We start from the raw sequence: 25,875 nt of genomic DNA, 5'->3' as shown, positions 1-25,875 counted from the left end.
AGGAGAGGCCTTCACTCCCCTGGACATCACAGCCATGGTCCAGCGCTGCGAGTCAGGAGAGGCCTTCACTCCCCTGGACATCACAGCCATGGTCCAGCGCTGCGAGTCAGGAGAGGCCTTCACTTCCCTGGACATCACAGCCATGATCCAACTCTGCAAGTCAGGAGAGGCCTTCACTCCCCTGGACATCACAGCCATGATCCAACGCTGCGAGTCAGGCGAGGCCTTCACTCCCCTTGACATCACAGCCATGGTCCAGCGCTGCGAGTCAGGAGAGGCCTTCACTCCCCTGGACATCACAGCCATGGTCCAGCGCTGCGAGTCAGGAGAGGCCTTCACTCCCCTGGACATCACAGCCATGATCCAACGCTGCGAGTCAGGCGAGGCCTTCACTCCCCTGGACATCACAGCCATGGTCCAGCGCTGCGAGTCAGGAGAGGCCTTCACTCCCCTGGACATCACAGCCATGGTCCAGCGCTGCGAGTCAGGAGAGGCCTTCACTCCCCTGGACATCACAGCCATGATCCAACGCTGCGAGTCAGGCAAGGCCTTCACTCCCCTGGACATCACAGCCATGGTCCAGCGCTGCGAGTCAGGAGAGGCCTTCACTCCCCTGGACATCACAGCCATGATCCAACGCTGCGAGTCAGGAGAGGCCTTCACTCCCCTGGACATCACAGCCATGATCCAACGCTGTGAGTCAGGAGAGGCCTTCACTCCCCTGGACATCACAGCCATGATCCAACGCTGCGAGTCAGGAGAGGCCTGCACTCCCCTGGACATCACAGCCATGATCCAACGCTGCGAGTCAGGAGAGGCCTTCACTCCCCTGGACATCACTGCCATGGTCCAGCGCTGTCAATCAGGAGAGGCCTTCACTCCCCTGGACATCACAGCCATGATCCAACGCTGCGAGTCAGGCGAGGCCTTCACTCCCCTGGACATCACAGCCATGATCCAACGCTGCGAGTCAGGAGACGCCTTCACTCCCCTGGACGTCACAGCCATGTTCCAGCGCTGTCAATCAGGAGAGGCCTTCACTCCCCTGGACATCACAGCCATGATCCAACGCTGCGAGTCAGGAGAGGCCTTCACTCCCCTGGACATCACAGCCATGGTCCAGCGCTGTGAGTCAGGAGAGGCCTTCACTCCCCTGGACATCACAGCCATGATCCAACGCTGCGAGTCAGGAGAGGCCTTCACTCCCCTGGACATCACAGCCTTGGTCCAGCGCTGCGAGTCAGGAGGGGCCTTCACTCCCCTGGTCATCACAGCCATGGTCCAGCGCTGCGAGTCAGGAGAGGCCTTCACTCCCCTGGACATCACAGCCATGATCCAACGCTGCGAGTCAGGAGAGGCCTTCACTCCCCTGGACATCACAGCCATGGTCCAGCGCTGCGAGTCAGGAGAGGCCTTCACTCCCCTGGACATCACAGCCATGGTCCAGCGCTGCGAGTCAGGAGGGGCCTTCACTCCCCTGGACATCACAGCCATGGTCCAGCGCTGCGAGTCAGGAGAGGCCTTCACTCCCCTGGACATCACAGCCATGATCCAACGCTGCAAGTCAGGAGAGGCCTTCACTCCCCTGGACATCACAGCCATGATCCAACGCTGCGAGTCAGGCGAGGCCTTCACTCCCCTGGACATCACAGCCATGGTCCAGCGCTGCGACTCAGGAGAGGCCTTCACTCCCCTGGACATCACAGCCATGGTCCAGCGCTGCGAGTCAGGAGGGGCCTTCACTCCCCTGGACATCACAGCCATGGTCCAACGCTGCGAGTCAGGAGAGGCCTTCACTCCCCTGGACATCACAGCTATGATCCAACGCTACGAGTCAGGCGAGGCCTTCACTCCCCTGGACATCACAGCCATGGTCCAGCACTGCGAGTCAGGAGAGGCCTTCACTCCCCTGGACATCACAGCCATGGTCCAGCGCTGCGAGTCAGGAGGGGCCTTCACTCCCCTGGACATCACAGCCATGGTCCAGCGCTGCGAGTCAGGAGAGGCCTTCACTCCCCTGGACATCACAGCCATGGTCCAGCGCTGCGAGTCAGGAGAGGCCTTCACTCCCCTGGACATCACAGCCACGTCCCAGCGCTGTCAGTCAGGAGAGGCCTTCACTCCCCTGGACATCACAGCCATGGTCCAGCGCTGCGAGTCAGGAGAGGCCTTCACTCCCCTGGACATCACAGCCATGGTCCAGCGCTGCGAGTCAGGAGAGGCCTTCGCTCCTCTGGACATCACAGCCACAGTCCAGCGCTGCGAGTCAGGAGAGGCCTTCACTCCCATGGACATCACAGCCATGATCCAACGCTGCGAGTCAGGAGACGCCTTCACTCCCCTGGACATCACAGCCATGGTCCAGCGCTGCGAGTCAGGAGAGGTCTTCACTCCCCTGGACATCACAGCCATGGTCCAGCGCTGCGAGTCAGGAGAGGCCTTCTTTCCCCTGGACATCACAGCCATGGTCCAGCGCTGCGAGTCAGGAGAGGCCTTCCCTCCCCTGGACATCACAGCCATGGTCCAGCGCTGCGAGTCAGGAGAGGCCTTCACTCCCCTGGACATCACAGCCATGGTCCAGCGCTGCGAGTCAGGAGGGGCCTTCACTCCCCTGGACATCACAGCCATGGTCCAGCGCTGCGAGTCAGGAGAGGCCTTCACTCCCCTGGACATCACAGCCATGATCCAACGCTGCGAGTCAGGAGAGGCCTTCACTCCCCTGGACATCACAGCCATGGTCCAGCGCTGCGAGTCAGGAGGGGCCTTCACTCCCCTGGACATCACAGCCATGGTCCAGCGCTGCGAGTCAGGAGAGGCCTTCACTCCCCTGGACATCACAGCCATGATCCAACGCTGCGAGTCAGGAGAGGCCTTCACTCCCCTGGACATCACATCCATGATCCAACGCTGCGAGTCAGGAGAGGCCTTCACTCCCCTGGACATCACAGCCATGATCCAACGCTGCGAGTCAGGAGGGGCCTTCACTCCCCTGGACATCACAGCCATGGTCCAGCGCTGTCAGTCAGGAGAGGCCTTCACTCCCCTGGACATCACAGCCATGATCCAAAGCTGCGAGTCAGGAGAGGCCTTCACTCCCCTGGACATCACATCCATGATCCAACGCTGCGAGTCAGGAGAGGCCTTCACTCCCCTGGACATCACAGCCATGATCCAATGCTGCGAGTCAGGAGAGGCCTTCACTCCCCTGGACATCACAGTCATGGTCCAACGCTGCGAGTCAGGAAAGGTCTTCACTCCCCTGGACATCACAGCCATGGTCCAGCGCTACGAGTCAGGAGAGTCCTTCACTCCTCTGGACATCACAGCCATGATCCAACGCTGCGAGTCAGGAGAGGCCTTCACTCCCCTGGACATCACAGCCACGTCCCAGCGCTGTCAGTCAGGAGAGGCCTTCACTCCCCTGGACATCACAGCCATGGTCCAGCGCTGCGAGTCAGGAGAGGCCTTCACTCCCCTGGACATCACAGCCATGATCCAACGCTGCGAGTCAGGAGAGGCCTTCACTCCCCTGGACATCACAGCCATGATCCAACGCTGCGAGTCAGGAGAGGCCTTCACTCCCCTGGACATCACAGCCATGGTCCAGCACTGTCAGTCAGGGGAGGCCTTCACTCCCCTGGACATCACAGTCATGGTCCAGCGCTGCGAGTCAGGAGGGGCCTTCACTCCCCTGGACATCACAGCCATGATTCAACGCTGCGAGTCAGGAGAGGCCTTCACTCCTCTGGACATCTCAGCCATGATCCAGTGCTGCGAGTCAGGAGAGGCCTTCACTCCCCTGGACATCACAGCCATGGTCCAGCGCTGTCAGTCAGGAGACGCCTTCACTCCCCTGGACATCACAGCCATGGTCTAGCGCTGTCAGTCAGGAGAGGCCTTCACTCCCCTGGACATCACAGCCATGATCCAACGCTGCGAGTCAGGAGAGGCCTTCACTCTCCTGGACATCACAGCCATGGTCCAGCGCTGCGAGTCAGGAGAGGCCTTCACTCCCCTGGACATCACAGCCATGATCCAACGCTGCGAGTCAGGAGAACCCCTTCACTCCCCTGGACATCACAGCCATGGTCCAGCTCTGCGAGTCAGGAGAGGCCTTCACTCCCCTGGACATCACAGTCATGGTCCAGCGCTGCGAGTCAGGAGAGGCCTTCACTCCCCTGGACATCACAGCCATGATCCAACGCTGCGAGTCAGGAGAGGCCTTCACTCCCCTGGACATCACAGCCATGGTCCAGCGCTGCAAGTCAGGAGAGGCCTTCACTCCCCTGGACATCACAGCCGTGGTCCAGCGCTGTCAGTCAGGAGAGGCCTTCACTCCCCTGGACATCACAGCCATGGTCCAGCGGTGCAAGTCAGGAGAGGCCTTCACTCCCCTGGACATCACAGCCATGGTCCAGCGCTGCGAGTCAGGAGAGGCCTTCACTCCCCTGGACATCACAGCCATGGTCCAGCGCTGCGAGTCAGGAGAGGCCTTCACTCCCCTGGACATACCAGCCATGATCCAACGCTGCGAGTAATGAGAGGCCTTCACTCCCCTGGACATCACAGCCATGGTCCAGCGCTGCGAGTCAGGAGGGGCCTTCACTCCCCTGGACATCACAGCCATGGTCCAGCGCTGCGAGTCAGGCGAGGCCTTCCCTCCCCTGGACATCACAGCCATGGTCCAGCGCTGCGAGTCAGGAGGGGCCTTCACTCCCCTGGACATCACAGCCATGGTCCAACGCTGCGAGTCAGGAGAGGCCTTCACTCCCCTGGACATCACAGCCATGATCCAACGCTGCGAGTCAGGAGAGGCCTTCACTCCCTTGGACATCACAGCCATGGTCCAACGCTGCGAGTCAGGAGAGGCCTTCACTTCCCTGGACATCACAGCCATGGTCCAGCGCTGCGAGTCAGGAGAGGCCTTCACTCCCCTGGACATCACAGCCATGGTCCAGCGCTGCGAGTCAGGAGAGGCCTTCACTCCCCTGGACATCACAGCCATGGTCCAGTGCTGCGAGTCAGGAGAAGCCTTCACTCCCCTGGACATCACAGCCATGGTCCAGCGCTGCGAGTCAGGAGAGGCCTTCACTCCCCTGGACATCACAGCCATGATCCAACGCTGCGAGTCAGGAGGGGCCTTCACACCCCTGGACATCACAGCCATGATCCAACGCTGTGAGTCAGGAGGGGCCTTCACTCCCCTGGACATCACAGCTATGGTCCAGCGCTGCGAGTCAGGCGAGGCCTTCACTCCCCTGGACATCACAGCCATGATCCAACGCTGCGAGTCAGGAAAGGTCTTCACTCCCCTGGACATCACAGCCATGGTCCAACGCTGCGAGTCAGGAGAGGCCTTCACTCCCCTGGACATCACAGCCATGGTCCAGCGCTGCGAGTCAGAGGCCTTCACTCCCCTGGACATCACAGCCATGGTCCAGCGCTGCGAGTCAGGAGAGGCCTTCACTCCCCTGGACATCACAGCCATGATCCAGCGCTGCGAGTCAGGCGAGGCCTTCACTCCCCTGGACATCACAGCCATGGTCCAGCGCTGCGAGTCAGGAGAGGCCTTCACTCCCCTGGACATCACAGCCATGGTCCAGCGCTGCGAGTCAGGAGAGGCCTTCACTCCCCTGGACATCACAGCCATGATCCAGCGCTGCGAGTCAGGAGAGGCCTTCACTCGCCTGGACATCACAGCCACGGTCCAGCGCTCCGAGTCAGGAGAGGCCTTCACTCCCCTGGACATCACAGCCACGATCCAACGCTGCGAGTCAGGAGAGGCCTTCACTCCCCTGGACATCACAGCCACGGTCCAGCGCTGCGAGTCAGGAGGGGCCTTCACTCCCCTGGACATCACAGCCACGGTCCAGCGCTGCGAGTCAGGAGAGGCCTTCACTCCCCTGGACATCACAGCCATGATCCAACGCTGCGAGTCAGGAGAGGCCTTCACTCCCCTGGACATCACAGGCATGGTCCAGCGCTGCGAGTCAGGAAAGGCCTTCACTCCCCTGGACATCACAGCCATGGTCCAGCACTGCGAGTCAGGAGGGGCCTTCACTCCCCTGGACATCACAGCCATGGTCCAGCGCTGCGAGTCAGGAGAGGCCTTCACTCCCCTGGACATCACATCCATGGTCCAGCGCTGCGAGTCAGGAGAGGCCTTCACTCCCCTGGACATCACAGCCATGGTCCAGCGCTGCGAGTCAGGAGAGGCCTTCACTCCCCTGGACATCACATCCATGGTCCAGCGCTGCGAGTCAGGAGGGGCCTTCACTCCCCTGGACATCACAGCCATGGTCCAGCGCTGCGAGTCAGGAGAGGCCTTCACTCCCCTGGACATCACAGCCATGGTCCAGCGCTGTCAGTCAGGAGAGTCCTTCACTCCCCTGGACATCACAGCCATGGTCCAGCGCTGCGAGTCAGGAGAGGCCTTCACTCCCCTGGACATCACAGCCATGGTCCAACGCTGCGAGTCAGGAGAGGCCTTCACTCCCCTGGACATCACAGCCATGGTCCAGCGCTGCGAGTCAGGAGAGGCCTTCACTCCCCTGGACATCACAGCCATGATCCAACGCTGCGAGTCAGGAGAGGCCTTCCCTCTCCTGGACATCACCGCCACGGTCCAGCGCTGCGAGTCAGGAGAGGCCTTCACTCCCCTGGACATCACAGCCATGATCCAACGCTGCGAGTCAGGAGAGGCCTTCACTCCCCTGGACATCACAGCCATGATCCAACGCTGCGAGTCAGGAGAGGCCTTCACTCCCCTGGACATCACAGCCATGGTCCAGCGTTGCGAGTCAGGAGAGGCCATTACTCCCCTGGACATCACAGCCACAGTCCAGCGCTGCGAGTCAGGAGAGGCCTTCACTCCCCTGGACATCACAGCCATGATCCAACGCTGCGAGTCAGGAGAGGCCTTCACTCCCCTGGACATCACAGCCATGGTCCAGCGCTGCGAGTCAGGAGGGGCCTTCACTCCCCTGGACATCACAGCCATGGTCCAGCGCTGCGAGTCAGGAGAGGCCTTCACTCCCCTGGACATCACAGCCATGGTCCAACGCTGCGAGTCAGGAGAGGCCTTCACTCCCCTGGACATCACAGCCATGGTCCAGCGCTGTCAATCAGGAGAGGCCTTCACTCCCCTGGACATCACAGCCATGGTCCAGCGCTGTGAGTCAGGAGAGGCCTTCAATCCCCTGGACATCACAGCCATGGTCCAGCGCTGCGAGTCAGGAGAGGCCTCCACTCCCCTGGACATCACAGCCATGGTCCAGCGCTGCGAGTCAGGAGAGGCCTTCAATCCCCTGGACATCACAGCCATGGTCCAGGGCTGCGAGTCAGGAGAGGCCTTCACTCCCCTGGACATCACAGCCATGGTCCAACGCTGCGAGTCAGGAGAGGCCTTCACTCCCCTGGACATCACAGCCATGGTCCAGCGCTGCGAGTCAGGAGAGGCCTTCACTCCCCTGGACATCACAGCCATGGTCCAACGCTGCGAGTCAGGAGAGGCCTTCACTCCCCTGGACATCACAGCCATGGTCCAACGCTGCGAGTCAGGAGAGGCCTTCACTCCCCTGGACATCACAGCCATGGTCCAGCGCTGCGAGTCAGGAGAGGCCTTCACTCCCCTGGACATCACAGCCATGATCCAACGCTGCGAGTCAGGCGAGGCCTTCACTCCCCTGGACATCACAGCCATGATCCAGCGCTGCGAGTCAGGAGAGGCCTTCACTCCCCTGGACATCACAGCCACGGTCCAGTCTAGTCAGGCCCTCCAAAGTAGGAAGGCAGTATTCTGGATTGCTCCGCTCTTCCTTTTAGATACTTGCACAGCATATTGTAGTGAGCTCCTGCAGGATGTTAAACATCTAACCTTTTTTGCTTGCCAAGAAGCTGATTCAGACAAGCAGTCTAAGCAATGTAGGTTATAAAACAGCTTAGCTGTGAAGCCTGGAGCAGTCCAGCTCAGTAACATGTCTTCTGTACAGAGGGGCAGCATTTACTAACATGGTAACTGGGACAGAGGACTTGTACCAAAGGAAGCGAACTACACAGGCTACTTTAATAAAATGTTTACCTTTTTAATATGTCATTTTTTAAAACACAAGAAATCAAAGTAGAAACATACAAAGAGATTTTAATTTTTCGATAGCTACATTAGGAGTGCAAAAAATAAACATGTAGCCATAAATTTCCCCTTTCTTCTTATCATGATACAACTATAAAAACAAAGCAGAGAAAGAAAAGCAAGATTTCCTTTACGTTGCTTTAAACAGCTGCTTCAAGTATGCTCGTGACCTGCCTTTCCCCTGGGCTGCTGGCTGCTGCATTGTGACATCCAAACTCAACTGAAATAAGCTATTACATTTGAGTTCAGTCGTCATTTCTTTATAATCGGCAACTGGGTGCGTCACAAGCCGCAGATTATCCAGAAATAAAATTCGTTTTTTAATACATCGAATGTAGAATCCAACTATAGTATATATATAACTCATCCCGAAAGTATTGGAGCGCTTTACGTGAGTGCAAGTACATTACACAAGGTCAGATTATTTTTTGTTGTTTTTAGGCAGGGGGAGATTAAATTATTTATGCAGGAAAACAGGACATTGAGCCGATGCCGAGATTAGAACCTTGTACACTAGTTCCAAAGTCTGCAGCTCTGCTCGTAACGCCACATCTTTTCCCCAACATATCTGGGGAAAGGAGATTACAGAGCGTGAATGAAGTATGGGTGCAAACTTGAATCTAGATAGTTTGACAGCCATGCCGAAGTATTTGTGTGAGTGTTACTCATTCAGTATGTTGTCGTAAAATGTTATAAACCCAGGTGCATCATTGTACCATAGTCTCTCTCTTTGACTGAACATTAAACATGTAAAATCACATGTGAACTGTATTACTGCAAGTTCTTTGATGGTTGATTTTTTTATATGCAAGATATAGAAGCACAGAAACTACAGACTTGTTTTTCACTGAGGGGTTCTTAGTGACAACAAGTGGACAAAGGTGAAAATATCCCTGTAATTCACTTTTTACCCATCTATAATTTTATGTTATTCATGACTCCCAAAATCATCTTCCCATGCTTCCATCTGGTGTGCAGGGGTAGAAGAGTAATAGGGGAGCAATAACGCCGCCTTGCTTTCCTGTTCCAAATTTAAACAAAAAGAACTTTACCTGCAATCTGTAACCGGCCCCCACCACCTTCCCTGCCTTCCTCCCCAGTGGCGGATGGTGACATTTGAAAGTGGGGGGGCGTAAAAGTTTTGGATGAGTGGTTGATCGGCTTTCGAGTGCTTCAGTGCGTTGGGAGACTGGGGTCAGTGTCTATAATGTAGTACTTTATTCCCATTTGTGACAGGAGGAAATAACATTGCTGTTATTGTGTGTGCACAAGAGCAAGATGGGCACACAAATGGGAAGCTCCTTCAGGCGAGGGACATAATCCAGCGCCCTCTGCTCCTAAACGCTCGTTTTCAATCCCCATGATGGGACCAGACACACTATCCTAACGTGTATGCAGGGGGATCTAAATCTACACAGAAAATATATTAGAGAGAGGCTCAGCGAGACTGCCCCGTCATTACAGACGAGTCTGTGACACCGTAATGATCGCGTTTATTACATGTCCCTGCCAGTAAGGCACTCACAGGTTGGACGGAAGTATCTGTGGAAACCTAAGCAGTTTTGATCTAAGCACAGGCGTAACTAAGAGCAAAGTGCCCCACAACCAGCTGAGCAAACTAAGAGAAAACGTGCACACAGACACTTCGGAAATAACTTGACTGTATTCACAGGAACATGCATGCTTTAGAACTCCAATGATGCTTCGAACTAAACAGTGTTTCTGAAAGTGTGGATTTGCAAACCAGCCAAACCAAGATGACACTGCGCTTCAATTTATTTATATAATATAAAATAAAAAACACCCTTTCATATTACAGGTGAGATCAATGAAAAATAAGAGGAAGACGAAATTTCAACCTTAATTTTAGTAACTGCAGTAATTTCTCCTCAAGGGGCGATGAAAATATCTTACGCATGCACGTGCGCTCCCTCTGTCATCAATGGGGACAGATGACCTCGTGCGCAACGAGACATGCACATGCTGTCTTCTGATTCCAACACCTTCCACTGCTGATCACTCTTTTGTTCGTAGAATCTTATATCACCATTTCGCCCCTCCTCTATCACCTGTAGCAAACAATGCCCACAGTGTTTATCCCGAAGTCCGCTCCTCCTACCCGCGACTACATCGACACTCTGATTTAGACCATGAATAAACCCAGTCTTTCACGGACCTTCTAGAGTGTACTCATTTTCCCAAATTTTTCACCATCACATTTACCAAACGTGCTGAACTTTTTAAACCGACATGTTTCACTTTGGACACTACTCACTGTAGTGTCAAAAGCCTAACTGGCCTGTGCATTGAATGGCCTTCAAGGGTGCGCTCAATTTTTATTACACAAGCATAGATTGCTCGTAGTTCGTAGTTTTGCACGTTTCCATCTGTTTAAATAATAGGTCTATTAGCTAGGGCCATTATAGGTACAATTGTCTACATAAATTCACTCCTAGTCTATACTCGAGTAAATTAATTCAAGTCATGTTTCAAAATATCCAAATTCCCTAGTTAAAAAAACTTAAGGAGAATGGTGGCTGTTACAGAGAATCAACAAACATACATAATGCCGCGCTGCTAGTGTGCTAGCAGAAGTGCCTGTACTCCACATATCCTATCCATTTTTCCTTGGTAAATACTCTGCCGAGGACGAGGCGTAATGCAAATGAGCATGTCCATGAAAGTACAAGTGGTAGAGACAGTACTCTCGAAAGTAACAGTGCGTTGGCACGCAGTTGGTACTTAGCAACAAACAGACGTGTAATACCCTGCCAAAACATTAAAATGCGTAGGGTAAGTCACGGCTTGTGTCGTGTGGGGGGGGGGGGTGTCGCGCGGGGGTGGGGTTTTTAAAATAAAATAATTCTACCTGTCCTGAGCTTGTCCGGGTCCACGCCGCCTTGCCTCGGGTCCGTTACTTCTGGTGCCGCCGCCTACACACTCACTCACTGGAACAGGCGCAGCCCATCAGTGCTGGCATTGCAAGACCCCTCTCAGCCAACCCTGGTGCTGGAGCAGCACCAGGATTGGCTTAGAGCAGGCTTAAGCTCCGCCCGCCTACCCATTAGGAGACCGAGGTTTGAGCCTTGGCTCAACCCTCGCTCTCCTAATGGGCATGCGCCAGCCTTCGGAAACACTAGTGCGCATGACTGGGCACGGTGCAAAAAATCGCCCTCCGTCCCCACTCATGCGCACTTGTGTGCGGCTGGCTGCCTGTCAGTCAACATGACGCCAGACCGCCCACCCCCTTCAGACTCTGAAGGGGGTGGGCGGTCCAACGTCATACTGACTGACAGTTCTCCCTCAGCGTCTCTGAACTTAAGAGTTTACTTAAGTTCAGAGACGCCGAGGAAGCTGCGGGTGCGGGGCGCGGGCGGGGGGGCAACGCCCCAACACCCCCAATGGACGGACCGCCACTGTTCCTCCCTCGCCTTGTAGCTGTGCTTTCCGCTTTCAATCAAAGCAGACAAACAGGTCTTGATGGCAGTCTCTCAGAGAGACCTGTCAGACTGGCCTGGAAGGCCTTAAAGACAGAGCATCAGCAGGTTATTAACTGTTGCCATATCATACCAGTGAATTATGACATTTACAACATTAAATAAATGATAGAGGCTCTCTATGTGATTCATATATAACAGAAGTGAATGCATACAAAACAATATCTAATAGTAATGGGATGACAGGAGGCTCATGTGGGACTGCCTGCCGATGGGGGCTTACATCAGTCGGAGACTCTCGAAGAACCAGGGAAGATGATGCGTGTTGGGCTGGTTTCTGTGGAAGATGTATTCTGGCATCTGGTGGAGCTTCGTTAGTGACCTTTGAAAAACTACTTCAAGGGACACGGAATGGGGAAAGCAGTACATGTGATGCCCCTCCTCCATTCCACTTGATCCTGATTGCGTCCCTGTCACAACATACATGTGAGGAACAGGCCTCGAGAAATCTACTCTCCGACTCGCTATATTTTATCAGGGCGAGCTAATTTTAAGGCCTTCTGACCCATTCTGGTGAGCTGATAAAGAACAGGTGTTCTGTTCTCTCAGAAGGTGAATGAGTAATAAGGAGGCCTTTAAATCTTGTTTTTATCTTGTCACGTTTGCTCTGTGTTCAGAGACAGAGGTCAAATATCAGCTTATGTCTTACAATTTGCAGGCAGAGAAAGAAAAGTAAACACTACTGCCAGGATAAAATACGCTGCAAAGTTAGGAGATTTTGTAAAGTGAACTGTCTGAAAATTCTGCTGTACAAGGAGTGTGAAATGAAAGGCTGGAGGATGTCAGGCTTTTTTTTACTAACACTTAGGTGTCTATTAGGATGTAGGGCGGATCACCACCACCCGCATGGCGGTCGTGATCCGCCCTATAACCTCCCCCGCCTGCCACCCATTTCCCCACCGCCATATTAGAATGGCAGGGGGTACCGCGGCGGACGGGAAGATCGTCCGCCGCTTTTCCACCTGGCCGACAATTCGACCGGGCGGAAAAGGGTTTAATATGGTGGCGGTGTCTGCTAGACACCGCCATCCATATCAGGATGCAGGCGGGGAAAAGCCTTTCCGTGGCGGCGTTGTCGCCACGGAAAGGCATGCGGTATCTGCAAATGGGGGCCCTTTGCATGCCCCCAGGCATTCTGGGGGATGGGGTGTGCACATGTGGGGTACCTATGGTACCCCCCTCCATTGTCACGGACAATGTGGCAGGTACCGCGTGGTGCCTGTCACCTTGTGCATGACAATGCACAAAGTGCATTCCCAGCATTGTGGCGGACGGTGCTGTGAGCACCGCTCCGCCAGAATGCTGGGAATAGAGGATGCCACCGCCACGGTGGTGGTGGCATCCTAATTACCGGTGCGGGACCGCCGCACCACTGGCGGCCGGTCCCAGCACCGCTAGGGTGGTGGGCGGACGAAAGTCCACCCGCCATCCTAATAGGCCCCTTAGCATCTAAATAGCTTTCAATTGCTTGTATATGAACTGTACAAGCATTTCAAAATGTATTTTAGTAGTAGTGAAATCCCTTTTTTTTTGTAATTCTGTGATGAAAAATGGTTTTTAATAGGATAAAAACAAATCACAACACTTTACTTGGTTATGTGCAAATGATAAATATGTTTGCTGAAACCTAATTTCCACAAATTATTGTTGTTTATACAATGTATAATTTTATCAGTAAAGCCGCATGTCAGTGGGAAAGTTTGTGGTCATTTCAAAGGAAAATGTGCTTTTTGTAAATAACAGTGCGCTGCGAATTCATGCTTTAGTAATACATTTATTAAAAGTGAGTTTTGAAACATGAACTGAGAAACATTCCTACAGATCAAGTACATCACTGTTAGGACCTGCATGTCTAGAAACATTTTATGATTTTTCGAGGCCTGAAAAAAAAGTGTGTTCCAGGCCTGGATATCTTCATGCAGTGGGCAACAATCGGGCCTTTTCAGTTGTAACCGAAAACTAAAATATGTAAGAATTAAACATGGCAGTGGGGAGCTTTGCAGCCGGAACGTATAGTGGTTTGTCTGCTATTCCAAGATTTGTGGTTGTGTGCGAAAACCAGAACTTACTAACCAGTTTGGCAGGTATAAAGGTGAAGAGTGAGGGTCAGAAGAGGGGTGAATGGAAAAGGCTCAGCAGTGACTTCAATTTGATTCAACTAAGTGAAGTTTCAGAAGATTGTTTCTTACATTCTTATATGTTTTTTCTTCAACTAGGAGAACATTCAGAAGAATTTGGTAAGTTTTGTTTTGAATTAATGTCATATTTATATCTTCAGAGCATCAAACTGAGGGCTTAAGATGGTAATAAGCATAAGCCAAGAAGCCTATTAAGGTGAACATGTCCTGTCAACAAGACTCTCTTAAAGCTCATTGTTTATAGCTCAGGCATGGTTGGGTGTTTCCCATGTATCATTTAAATTTAAGAATCTGCATGCAAGCGGAGGCCCTCGTCTAGACCCTTGTGGTAGTTCAAATGTGTTTACAACCATAAATGTTTTTACAATACTTCCAAAATGTGTTGCATTTGAGTTTACTCTGACCACCGGCTTGTATTAAGAGCACATTTGTGTATTGTTTCCCATTTGTTGTGGCAGTTTAAAAGGCGTTTTCATCAACACATACGTTTGCACTGGGCAGAGCCCCTCACCTGTTTTTAAGACACTGCACTGTCAGAGACGCACATACACCTAAGTCAGAAATTGTCAGTAAGTGTCAGACATCGCTGGTTAGAAACAGGGAGCAGTGGTTGTCTCTGCATGTTTCTAAGATGTACTATCTGCAGCTCATGATATTCCAATGGTGCAGAGCAGGAATATCAGCGGAGAAATATAGTGGGAAGAAATATCGGCAACAAAAATAAAGTTGACAAGAATATCGACTGACAGATAAGTAATATCGTTTACAAAAATATAGTTGACAAAAATATCGATTTATTAATAATGTTATGTATTTTAGTGTTTTTAATGAGAATTGTTTGTCATTTTATTATATGTTTTAGAATTTTACTAGTTATTAATTTATTTTAAGTTTAATTCTGCGTTTTTAGTTCCGTAGCGGGTTGTGGGTTTATAGGGGAATAGGCCGGAAAGTAATTTAATTATATAGATTTAAATAATAATTTATAGTAGTTAATTTCGTTTTTTTTTAATTAGAATTTTGCGTTTTTAGTTCCATAGAGGGTTGTGGGTCTATAGGGGAATAGGATGGGAAGTAATTTAATTATATAAAATTTATTGAATAATTAATGTGTTAATTGATTAATTAATAATTAATTAATTAATTGCATATGAGTCAATTAATAATTAATTATGTTAATTGTTTAATTAATTTTAGGTGTGCGTTGTGGTGTTTATATGTGTAAATGGTGCGAAGTGTGGTAATTAATTAATTTTTTATTGATTCATTACTAAATATTTTTAAATTAATTACCATTACATAATTAGTAATTAGTAATTGTAATTGTGTAATTAATTTTAGGTGTGTGTTGTGGTATTTATATGTGTAAATGGTGTGAACGGTGGGAAGTCATTAATTTTGTATTGATTAATTAATAAATATTAATACATAAATTTTCATTAATTAATTAGTAATTATCAAATTTAATTGTGTAATTAATTTTAGGTGTGTTGTGGATATTATAGTGTTAAATAATGTGTAACAATTATTTTTTATTATCTATGTTAATAATAATATATTTAAATGTATATATTAATTATGTTATTATTGGAAATTAAATGTAATAAAAATGTTGATGGTTTTGTTTTTTATTGTTTTGGACTCCAGCGCTTTCCCTACGGTTGCACTCACTAGAGTGGGAATAGTAATTTTTACCCCCACGCTATCCAACGCTTTCCCTACTGTTGCACTCACTGGAGTGGGAATAGTAATTTTTACCTCTACGCTATCCAATGCTTTCCCTACTGTTGCACTCACTGGAGTGGGAATAGCAATTTTTACCCCTACGCTATCCAACGCTTTCCCTACTGTTGCACTCATTGGAGTGGGAATAGTAATTTTTACCCCTCTGCTATCCAGCGCTTTCCCTACTGTTGCACTCACTGGAGTGGGAATATTACTTGTTACCCCTTTGCTATTGAGCACTTTCCCTACTGTTGCACTCACTGGATTGAGAATAGTAATTTTTACCTCTACGCTATCCAACGCTTTCCCTACTGTTGCACTCACTGGATTGGGAATAGTAATTTTTACCCCTACGCTATTCAACGCTTACCCTGCTGTTGCACTCACTGGAGTTGGAATAGTAATTTTTACCCCTCCGCTATGCAGCACTTTCCCTACTGTTGCACTCACTGGAGAGGGAATAGTAATTTTTACCTCCTCGCTAGCCAACGTTTTAACTACTAATGTTTTTATTTTGTTATTAAATGTATGTATTATTCTTTTTTAAATAGTTTGTGTCAATTAAATATTGAATATTTTATTTTATTTCAAATTATTTATATATGTGTTTATTTTATTTTTATATAATTAAACTTTTTTATAAATTAAATAAAGATAATAGTTAATAAAATGCATTTAAGTAAATATATGTATATGTACACTCTTTTTGTGTTTATAATTATTAAATTAAGTGTATTTGTTATAATTAATTAACATATATATTAAATTAAATTTATTTTGTTAATATTAATATTATTTAATTCATTTTTATTTGTTCTGTTATTTTTTAAACTCGATATTCTTTACATCTATTATTTTTTACATCGATATTTTTGAGTCGATATTATTGTACTTACCTGTTTAAGTATGGGGAGTCGATATTTTTGTTATCGATATTTTTACATCGATATTTTTTTCATCAATATTTGTTACATCGATATTTAAACATGGAACCATTCCAATGCACAAGTTTATGATGCAAAAAACAATGCTTAAATTGTAATAAATATTTAATAATTTATAGTGCAGAGCTCCAAAGTTCTTCTTAGGGGCTCACCACCTGCACTGATGAGTGCTGGTGTTGGTGAGTACCACGGCTGCATGATTGTGTTCTCTACTAATACCTCTTTATTACACCATCTGGCACTTCCTGTCTCTTTATCCCCCTGTTGCAAGTTCTTTTTCATGCCTGTTATCTTTCTTTGTCACTATTTTCCTATCTTTCTCTTTCTACCTGTTCTGCTCTTCCAGTTTGATCAGCATCACATTCTGATTATGAAAATGAGTGCCTGTGTCCACCTCCTGCAACCAAAAAAACAAATCACTCACTGTGAATCACTTCGACCACAACTAGTGCAAATATCATTTGCAGCTGGGTGTTTTTGCACCCGTGTCTTACACCTCCCAAACCCTTCTCCACCAATATATTATATTACGCAATTTTTTTTTTTTACGTCTATGACTCTACATGTAGAAAACCTATAGGTATTCTTGTACTGTTCTGGAAACAGAATACACATTCATTTATTCATTTTAAGAAGTTATTACGATATAGGATAGTATCAGTGCCTTGTGGAAGACAAATCATCAAACCACTGTAGCAGTTTATACTGGAATAAATCAACATTTATTGAACACATATTTTTAAACTTTTGAAACTCTCACTGCAGCGTTTTTAATATTTTTTATCAAAATGCTTGATTCTAGCTATGCTTCTAAGAAACTAAAATTAAATTAAAACCAGGCTCACAAAACGACTCACAAGCATAGTCATCAGGTGTGTATCATTCTCCAGCTAGAGGCACCTCTCAAAGTTCAGTTTGGGGAGTATTAATTGGGTCATCAAGTTGTGTTATTCATTGATATTGTACACTTATAGACACACAAAACATTGATCGACATTAGTGGCTGAATGAACATTTTGCTGTCCTGACAGTTTTTCAGCAGTGTTGACTGTGTCCAGTGAAGGCCCAGGAAGGCCGGATCTATGACATATTTTCAGGTAAGACATAAATAACACAGTGAAACTAAATGGATTTAATTTACATTGTCAGTGGAAACCTGGTTGGAGGCGACTCTGCTGGACCTGTATCGGATGACCCATTTATATTACGCTGCACAGATTACAGGTCTTCTGGTAATCCATGGGGCAAAGATCCCTTTTCACTAACAATACTTGTAACACCAGTCAGCCTTTTTAGCTGGTGTTTTGTGCACTTCCCTCCCACCATCTTCCTTTTATCTTTCTTTTCAGTGTAACCAAAGTGGTTCATTGAACTGCCGGATACATTCTGGGCAAGAACTATTTCATATTTAGCATACTCATATGGCATTTGTGTTACTCTGGAGAGAGTAACGCACTTTACAATTGTTAGTTTTATAGATCGTGAAAATTCGCCTGCACTAGTGACTCCATATGCCTAATTCAGAGGTACTAGTCTATATGTGTCCTCAGTGCCACACCAATCAGGATTGCAGCTTAAATGGCAACAACATAATAGCAACTGTTTCAAATTACATGACTTATGTGACACTCTGAGTCTCTTGTGCTGTTTTTGTCTATGCTGCATTTTTGCTCACTTTGCCACTGGATTCAAGATAGCCCGGCTGATGAGGGTTATGAACCCGAAACCGGCCCCAGGATGCTTGTTTCCGGTCCAGGGAAGACATGTCTTGGCAGTTCGGGCTGGACTGTTCCCATGAGGCACAGGGTCAGACTGATTTGCATATGGCCATGTCTGAACTGGGGTGGTGGAGTGAGCTAAAGAATGATGATGGGTTAAACCCAGATCAGTTGACTGGGGGTGAGTGTTTGATTTGCTCAAACGCTCCATCCATCATCCCCTTTGGTATCGCTTTGTTTGCCCTAAGTTGGCAGGGTATGCCCAGTTGTGGGTCCCTTGCTCACTTTGCCACTGGATTCAAGATAGCCTGGCTGATGAGAGTTATGAACCCGAAACCGGTCCCAGGATGCTTGTTTCCGGTCCAGGGAAGAAATGGCTTGGCAGTTCGGGTTGGACTGTTCCCATGAGGCACTGGGTCAGACTGATTTGCATATGGCCATGTCTGAACTGGGGTGGTGGAGTGAGCTAAAGAATGATGATGGATTAAACCCAGATCAGTTGACTGGTGGTGAGTGTTTGATTTGCTCAAACGCTCCGTCCATCATCCCCTTTGGTATCACTTTGTTCGCCCTAAGTTGGCAGGGTATGCCCAGACGTGGGTCCCTTGCTCACTTTGCCCTGGATTCAACATAGCCTGCCTGATGAGGGTTATGAACCCGAAACCGGTCCCAGGATGCTTGTTTCCGGTCCAGGGAAGAAATGGCTTGGCAGGTCGGGCTGGACTGTTCCCATGAGGCACAGGGTCAGACTGATTTTCATATGGCCATGTCTGAACTGGGGTGGTGGAGTGAGCTAAAGAATGATGATGGATTAAGCCCAGATCAGTTGACTGGGGGTGTCCATCATCTCCTTTGATATCACATTTTTAGGTTGAGCATTCAAGACCTATTGTAATTTCTTATGTTGGGTTAAAGCCATCCCCCAGCTTTTGATTTGTTTGTTTCAGTGTCCTTCAAAAATCCTTGCTTGCCAGTATTCAGTCCTGCCTCTTTGTCCCTCTTTTCTCTCTTCCGTTCCTCCCATGCAGCAGGGACTAAGTACTGTCTCATCAGACTACAGTTCTTTGTCTGTTCTCTCGGGGACTACTTTATTTTTTTATTTCCTGCTCTGTTTCTGTTTGCCTGTGGGTAGTTTTGGCACCATAGCTGATTACATTTAAATAAAGTTTTCCTCCCTCCCACCTCTTCCCAATTCCACAGTTGTATTTGGTGTACTTATTTCGCCATGTCTCCCTCTTTGTGGTTATATTTTTTAGGCTTTTATCCATTTTTGCTGTTGACCGTCATTTGGGCTTTTTTTTAGTAGGTTGTTAGTTTGGTTTTGGGCATTGTTTTATGGAGGATTGGGCTTGTTTAGATATGGCCTGCAAAGGGTTTAGATCCCGCCCCCTCTCTTTCCTGGCTTTCCATTGGTTCCTGTGTGGGCCACTTACTCCCCCCCAGTTCTATTGGCGGTAGCATATTTTCCTGCATTGCCCAATGCTTGTTTACTGCTTCCTCCCTCAGGCCTCACCATGGCTCCCACACCGTAGCTTGTTGATATATTCCTAACAAATGATGTGAAGATCACATGGAAGTGTTTTATCCATCCAAACCATCTGATCTTGTATCCGCAATTTACCCGAGAGAGAGGACTCTTAACCTGAATTGAATCAAATAATCTGATGCCTCCTTCCTGATACCAAATAAGCAGGGCTGGGGCAGCAGCTGGAAGAACGAGGTGTGATGCAGATGAGGCGCCCTAGTGTCTGTTTTTCAGTATTATATGCTTTTCGTAAGCAGCGCGGCTCAAACAGCGGGCTGCGCTGCTCATGACATGCTTACATTGCAACATTGAAAAAATAGACTTCGGCGAGCTTCTTATCTTCGGCGCGCTCGCCAAAGTCTTTTTTTTTTTAAATAATATTTGCTTATTGCATTTGCAATTCTTGTTTATATTGCGCCGTGGTTCTGTCTTGATGAAGACCAAATTTGAAATGATCTTAAAAAAGCTGGCAAGATTCCCACATCTGGTTAGGGCCTCGTAAGGGGAGCGGTCTCTTTGATGTCTCGCACCCGTGAATTAAGGCAAAGCTCAGCAGGTCTGTGCGGCCTCCGACCCCATCTTGTTCTGATTGGTCCTGATGCATTCCACGGGCAATGCCACAACCTGGAAGCCCGTGCCCTTCCACCCGATATTAGCGCTGCGAAGATTCTGCAACTCTTTCACAGCTCTATGCCTCCTGTTAGCAGCACATTTCTTAAGGGCAGCTGTTTTCATCTGGCCGCTTTAATAGGGTTTGATTAAACATCGGCCTGTAGCAGCAGACACCATGACTCCCGCGCCTACGCCTACAAGGAGACCGTGTGGTTTTCACCTTTAAGGGGGTGAAGCATGCCTGCAGCATAATGGCTTACTCACGTGATGTAAGAGGAAAGGGCTTTGAGGCATTCAGACCCAAGCCACATTTATAAACGTTTATAAATGCCAGTGTTTATGTATGAGCAGACAGAATCCATTATTCTTTCAAGTCTAATGAATGTTTTTTAACTCCCCTCAGATGCTGGTCATATTGTAACCATGGACATACCCCAGTGTAGAGGAAGCCTACTTTTCAGTGTAATAACCATAACTTTCTTTTGATAAAGCGTTTCATACCGCCCGTGTGCTGTTTCTAAACGCTGTAAATACCAGCTTTTACCATACCCAGTTTCGTATTGCATGGAACAGGTGGAAGGCTGAGTCAGCCTCCAGGTTTGAAATCTACTCATCTAAGAAGCAGTCTCTTATTCACTGAGCAGTCCTGACAGCCCAGCCCCTGTACAAGCACTCTTCCACCTTTCTAGAGAATGACACATTAAGACACTAGTTAATGCGCTGTGTCGTGACTTCAGAAAGGTGGGCAGGCGTCGCTTCTCTTTACACTTTACTTGTTTAATAATAAAACATTACTGTGTACAGAAGCTATAGTTTTCGTTACATTTAGGTTGGAGGACACTTGAGACGCTGTTCTAGGATAAGAAACCAGCCAAGAATGTAACTGGATATTACTTTCTGTTGATTTTTGACATGTTTGCAGATTGTGCACACCTGCTTTCACTGCGAAGAGGGGATTTGAATATTGTTTTCACTTTGTTTGGATGAAGATGTTTTGATTGCTTGTTAACCAGTGAAAAAGTAACCTGGAAAATATATTTTTATAGTCAGTCCGCGAAAGCATCACTCGTGCTGCTTTTGAGTCGAATGAAGACAAGTACAATCAATGCCCTTACACGGTAACTACAAAAATATGAAATTAATGTGTTCTTGCATCTTGTTTTTCAGAATGATAAGATGCCTTGAGAACACCTTAATTCTCTATCACTATACTTCTTCCTGCTGTCAATAGTGACGAGGACTGCATTTTTGTAACTGTCTCATACAGTCCAGTGCTAAAGTAACAATAGACAATCCATACTGTGTACACAGCATATATCATTAAGTTACAGTATTAAAATCTAAGTCAGGACGCCTCTATGTTGATTTCACCGAGGACAGCTGGACCTTAGACCCACGAGTAATATGTCCACCAACCAGCCCTTGCACTATGAGTTTGTTATACAATCATTTGCAATGCAATAGGTCTCGCATTTGTGAGAGTTTGAGCTACTGGCATTGTAACTAACAATGCCTTTTATTTATGTGTTTTGAAAACATGCAAACAGTGCGTAGTTGAACTTATGATAGTTGTTTACCAGAAGCTTGGTTGGCAGTACAAACCAACTGCCTTGCTCCTGGTAAGCAACTACTATTAAGTACAAAAACACATAAATAAAAGGCATTGTCGTTTACAATGCCAATAGCTCAAACTCTTGCAAATGCGTGACTTGTTGCATTGCAAATGTAATAAAACGAAGAAACTCCTTGTAACTTCAAGTAGGCTTTATTATACACCCACCAGACAGTCCATGTCAGCAGCCGGATGCTACAGCTCAGACTCTCCAAGGTATGTAATACTATTGGGAGTGTTCCTGTGCGCCCATCATTTTTCACTAAGGACACCCTTAAGAGGGGAACCAGTGTCAACAGCAGTTTGGGCACATGCTCTCACGAGCCTATTCATGCTCTCCACATGGCCATTTGCTTGTGGAGAGTGTAGGGCCATACGATGGTGAGTGATGGAAAGGTCTTTTAGGAAATCGGTCATCTCTTGAAAGGTAAACTGCACCCCATTGTCGGGGACCAAAACATCAGGTAGTCCTTCAGAGGTGAATACATCCTTCAAGAATTCAATTATGTTTTTAGTAACAACGGAACTCATGCAACATGCAGAAATCCATTTAGAAGTGTAGTCTACCAGGACGACAACAAATCTTTCTCTGGGGGCCAACATCTCAAAAGGTCCAACAATGTCGATGGCAAGTTTGGACCAGGGTCGTTCAGGAAGAGCGACAGGAGAGAGCGGTGTTGTGCTGACTTTCCTAGACTTTTCATTGGCAGCACAAATAGTGCAGTCCTTGACAACCTCCTCAAAGTGTTTGTCAACCTCTAGCCACTAGTAGGATTCGCTGACCCTTGCCTTGGTCAAACTACGTCCCATATGACACATGTGTGCCTGATTGATAATCTTTTCTCTCAGGGGGCGAGGAGGAGCTAATCTATTCCCTCTGAAAAGCTCTCCCTCAACAATGTTTAGCTCATCACGAACATTCCAAAAATATTTTGCAACGTTAGGAACATCAGGAAGAGCGGCCACCCATTAACAATAAACTCCATTTATGGTCCCCTGGAGTCATCGCAGTTGGCTCCAGCTTCCCATTCCTCTCTGTTGAGAGCACATTCTCTCACCCAAGACACAGCACGATCAGAGGAGTTCAGCACATTTTTTTCAAGCAGCAATCTGGAAAGAAAATCTGCCGGGATGTTTCTGAGATAGTGCAGGCACTCAATTGTAAAGTTATAATCCCAGAGTCCTTCGATCCATCTGTTGATCCTGGGAGTAGTACCCTCACCATTCCTGCACGCAAACATGTGCACCAGGGGCTTGTGGTCAGTTCGGACCAGAAATGGCAACCCCCACAAGTAGAACCTGAAATGGTTGATGGCCCACGAGCAAGCTAGCGCCTCGTGCTCAATCACTGAATAGCGCACCTCAGCTTCCTTCAGTGAGCGCAATGCAAAGCCAATGACCCTCTCGTTACCATCAACCATCTGGGACAGGACGGCACCCAAACCTTGTAAACTGGCATCGGTGGTTAGGATGGTTTTCTTAAGTACATCAAAATGGCCAAGAGCGGATTCTCACCTTTGACCTTCCTGAAGGCAATTTCGCAGTCTTCAGGCCACTTGAAATCAACCCCTTTTTAAAAGAAATACCCTTAAAGGTTGTACCACACAGGCAAAATTGCAAATAAATTGTGAATAATAGTCGGACAACCCATGGAAATACCTTACTTGTTCCTTGTTCGAGGGAGCTGGAGCATGTAAAATTGCTTCAGCAAGGTCAGTATTGGGACTGATACCTTCGCTTGAAATAGTGTCCCAAATAAGATACGGAGCTGACTCTGAATTTACAGTTCTCTCTCTTGAGAGTGAGCCCACGTTCTTGAAGCCTGAATAACACTTTGAACAATACCTCGTCATGTTTGTCTCTATTCTGTCCAAATACCAATATGTCATCTTGGAAGAATAGGACTGAGTCAATCCCTGATAGTACATCTTTCCTTACTCTTTGGAAACACGCAGCAGCGCTCGCTAGCCCAACGGGAATCCTCCCAAACCTATAGGCACCCAAAGGTGTTACAAATGAGGTCAGAGCTTTAGAATCCTCATGCAACATGACCTCATGGTAGGCCGACGACAAGTCCATAACGCCGAAGAGGCAGGCACCTCCTAACCTCGTCAGGGCTTTATTGATGTTAGGTAATGGTTGCCTGTCGACCCAAATACAGTTATTTAGGCTTCTCAGGTCCACACACATCCAAATCTTTGTGCCTTTGTCCTTTGGGACTAAAACGATGGGGGCCAACCACTCAGAGGATTCGATCTCCTCTATGACACCCAGATGAAGCAATCTATTCAATTCCTCTTGGAGTGGCTTTAACATGAGGTTTGACACCTTCCTCACTTTATGTACAACAGGAGTTGCACTGTCCTTTAGGACTATCCTGTGCTTGAAAGCCTAAAGGAGCCCTAGATTTTCACTGAAGACTTAAGGGTATTTCTCTGTAATGTCCTGATGATCACCATGGGTAGTTAGTAACATCACCCGGACGGGAGCATTCGGATTCAAAATGAACCCAAGGTCTCGTTGGTGTCGCCAGCTTAAGAGGTTATCTCCACACCTAGCAACATAGACATTGCCAACTCTTTCTTTGTCTGTAAATATGATGGTTTGAATGGAAAATCCAACAAGGTCGATGCTCTGTCCAACATAACCCACCGGGTTGATGTCGGGAGGAATACATTTAACTTCCTTGAATGCAGGAGTGGCATCCCAAAATGTGTCACTAAGTAAAGTGTATGGCGAACCAGAGTCAGCAAGAACAGGAATTAACACGTTGCCAACACTTATGTCACATTTTGGCATGGACAGACTACTAGTGTCAACAATTTTAACATCATGTACCGACTTTTCAAAACTATCTGTAATACAGAACATAGCTTGCTGTGATAATTCTTCGTCCTCAGTCATGCTTAGTTTTGCATTCCTGCAAATGCGGGCATAATGTCCCTTTTTCCCGCAGTTTCTGCAATTGGTACTCCTGGCAAAACAGTTTGGAAAGTTGGGGCCGTGATTGAGACTTCCACATCTTAGACATTTTGTCTTGCCATCTCTGTTCCAAGTGGAATTGAACTTTGGTTTGTCCGCTTTGCTGGATCCTTTTTCTGACTTTACAATGGGCTGGGACACAGTAGCAATTGCAACCTCTGACAAAGGATCATCTGGGTCACTTCTTATGGAGTTGGTGCTGATATCTGTGCTTCCATTATTACTATGCATTTCCTTCACCCAGTGAGAAGTGTGTTCTATACTCTCCACAATGGTGATTGCCTCTTTGAGATTGGGATTCTTGGACAGTAGTTTCTCTTGAACTTTGGGGTCATTGGTGCATCGTACCAATTGATCTCGGATGAGAGACTCAAATAGTTGTTCAAATTCGCAAGTCTGTGCCAGGGATTTTAATGCAGCGACGTAGTTGCCAACCCTCTCACCCTTAGCTTGTGTGCGCATGAAAAATTTGTGCCACTCTACTACCACATTGAGTCGTGGCCCAAAGTGTGTTTGTAAAAGTAATACACTCATTGCATACACGTCATTGGGTTCACCAGCTTTCCTGCCTATCGGTATGGGATCTAAGCTAGCGTAGATATTTCTGCCTTCAGTGCCGAGGTTGTGGAGTAGAACAGCTTACTTTCTGGCTGAAGAGAATCTTTCTCCACCAATGGTTATCAAGTAGGAGTCGAAAAGAGGCTTCCATTTTTTTCACAGTAGAATTGTCTCTCCACGTTCAGATAAAAACGGAGGTGGCTGCCTCATACCGCTGGACGTTGACATTCTGAAAAGAAAAGTAACTTAACAAACTAACAAAACAGACTAATATAACAATATTAAATAACAGTTTAAAATAACAAGGGAAAAACAAGAGGCTAACATAAATGTTTTAAGTACTTCACTTCTTTGTCAATAGAGAAAAATTGCGTAAATTAAAATAATAACTTATCTCCGTTGAACGTTTTTCTGTGTAACAGCATGGAGCATA

The 25,875-nt window shown here is 47.7% G+C and overlaps 1 protein-coding gene across 4 annotated transcripts in view; it reads left to right on the top strand.

The window, feature by feature from the left end:
• LOC146829902 (butyrophilin subfamily 1 member A1-like) overlaps nucleotides 1-25,875 on the top strand; it is an 837,898-nt gene that overhangs the window by 502,182 nt on the left and 309,841 nt on the right. For all 4 annotated transcript variants that reach the window (XM_085608543.1, XM_085608542.1, XM_085608546.1 and 1 more), the window contains one exon: nucleotides 13,845-13,865. In XM_085608543.1, the coding sequence (XP_085464669.1) occupies nucleotides 13,845-13,865 (21 nt within the window). The remainder of the gene's footprint in view (nucleotides 1-13,844; nucleotides 13,866-25,875) is intronic.

Source organism: Triturus cristatus, chromosome 5_2, assembly GCF_964204655.1.
Source record: "Triturus cristatus chromosome 5_2, aTriCri1.1, whole genome shotgun sequence".
Classification (NCBI taxonomy): Eukaryota; Metazoa; Chordata; class Amphibia; order Caudata; family Salamandridae; genus Triturus; species Triturus cristatus.
Note: the sequence above shows the minus strand (reverse complement) of the source record. Positions and strands in the feature narration are given on the sequence as shown.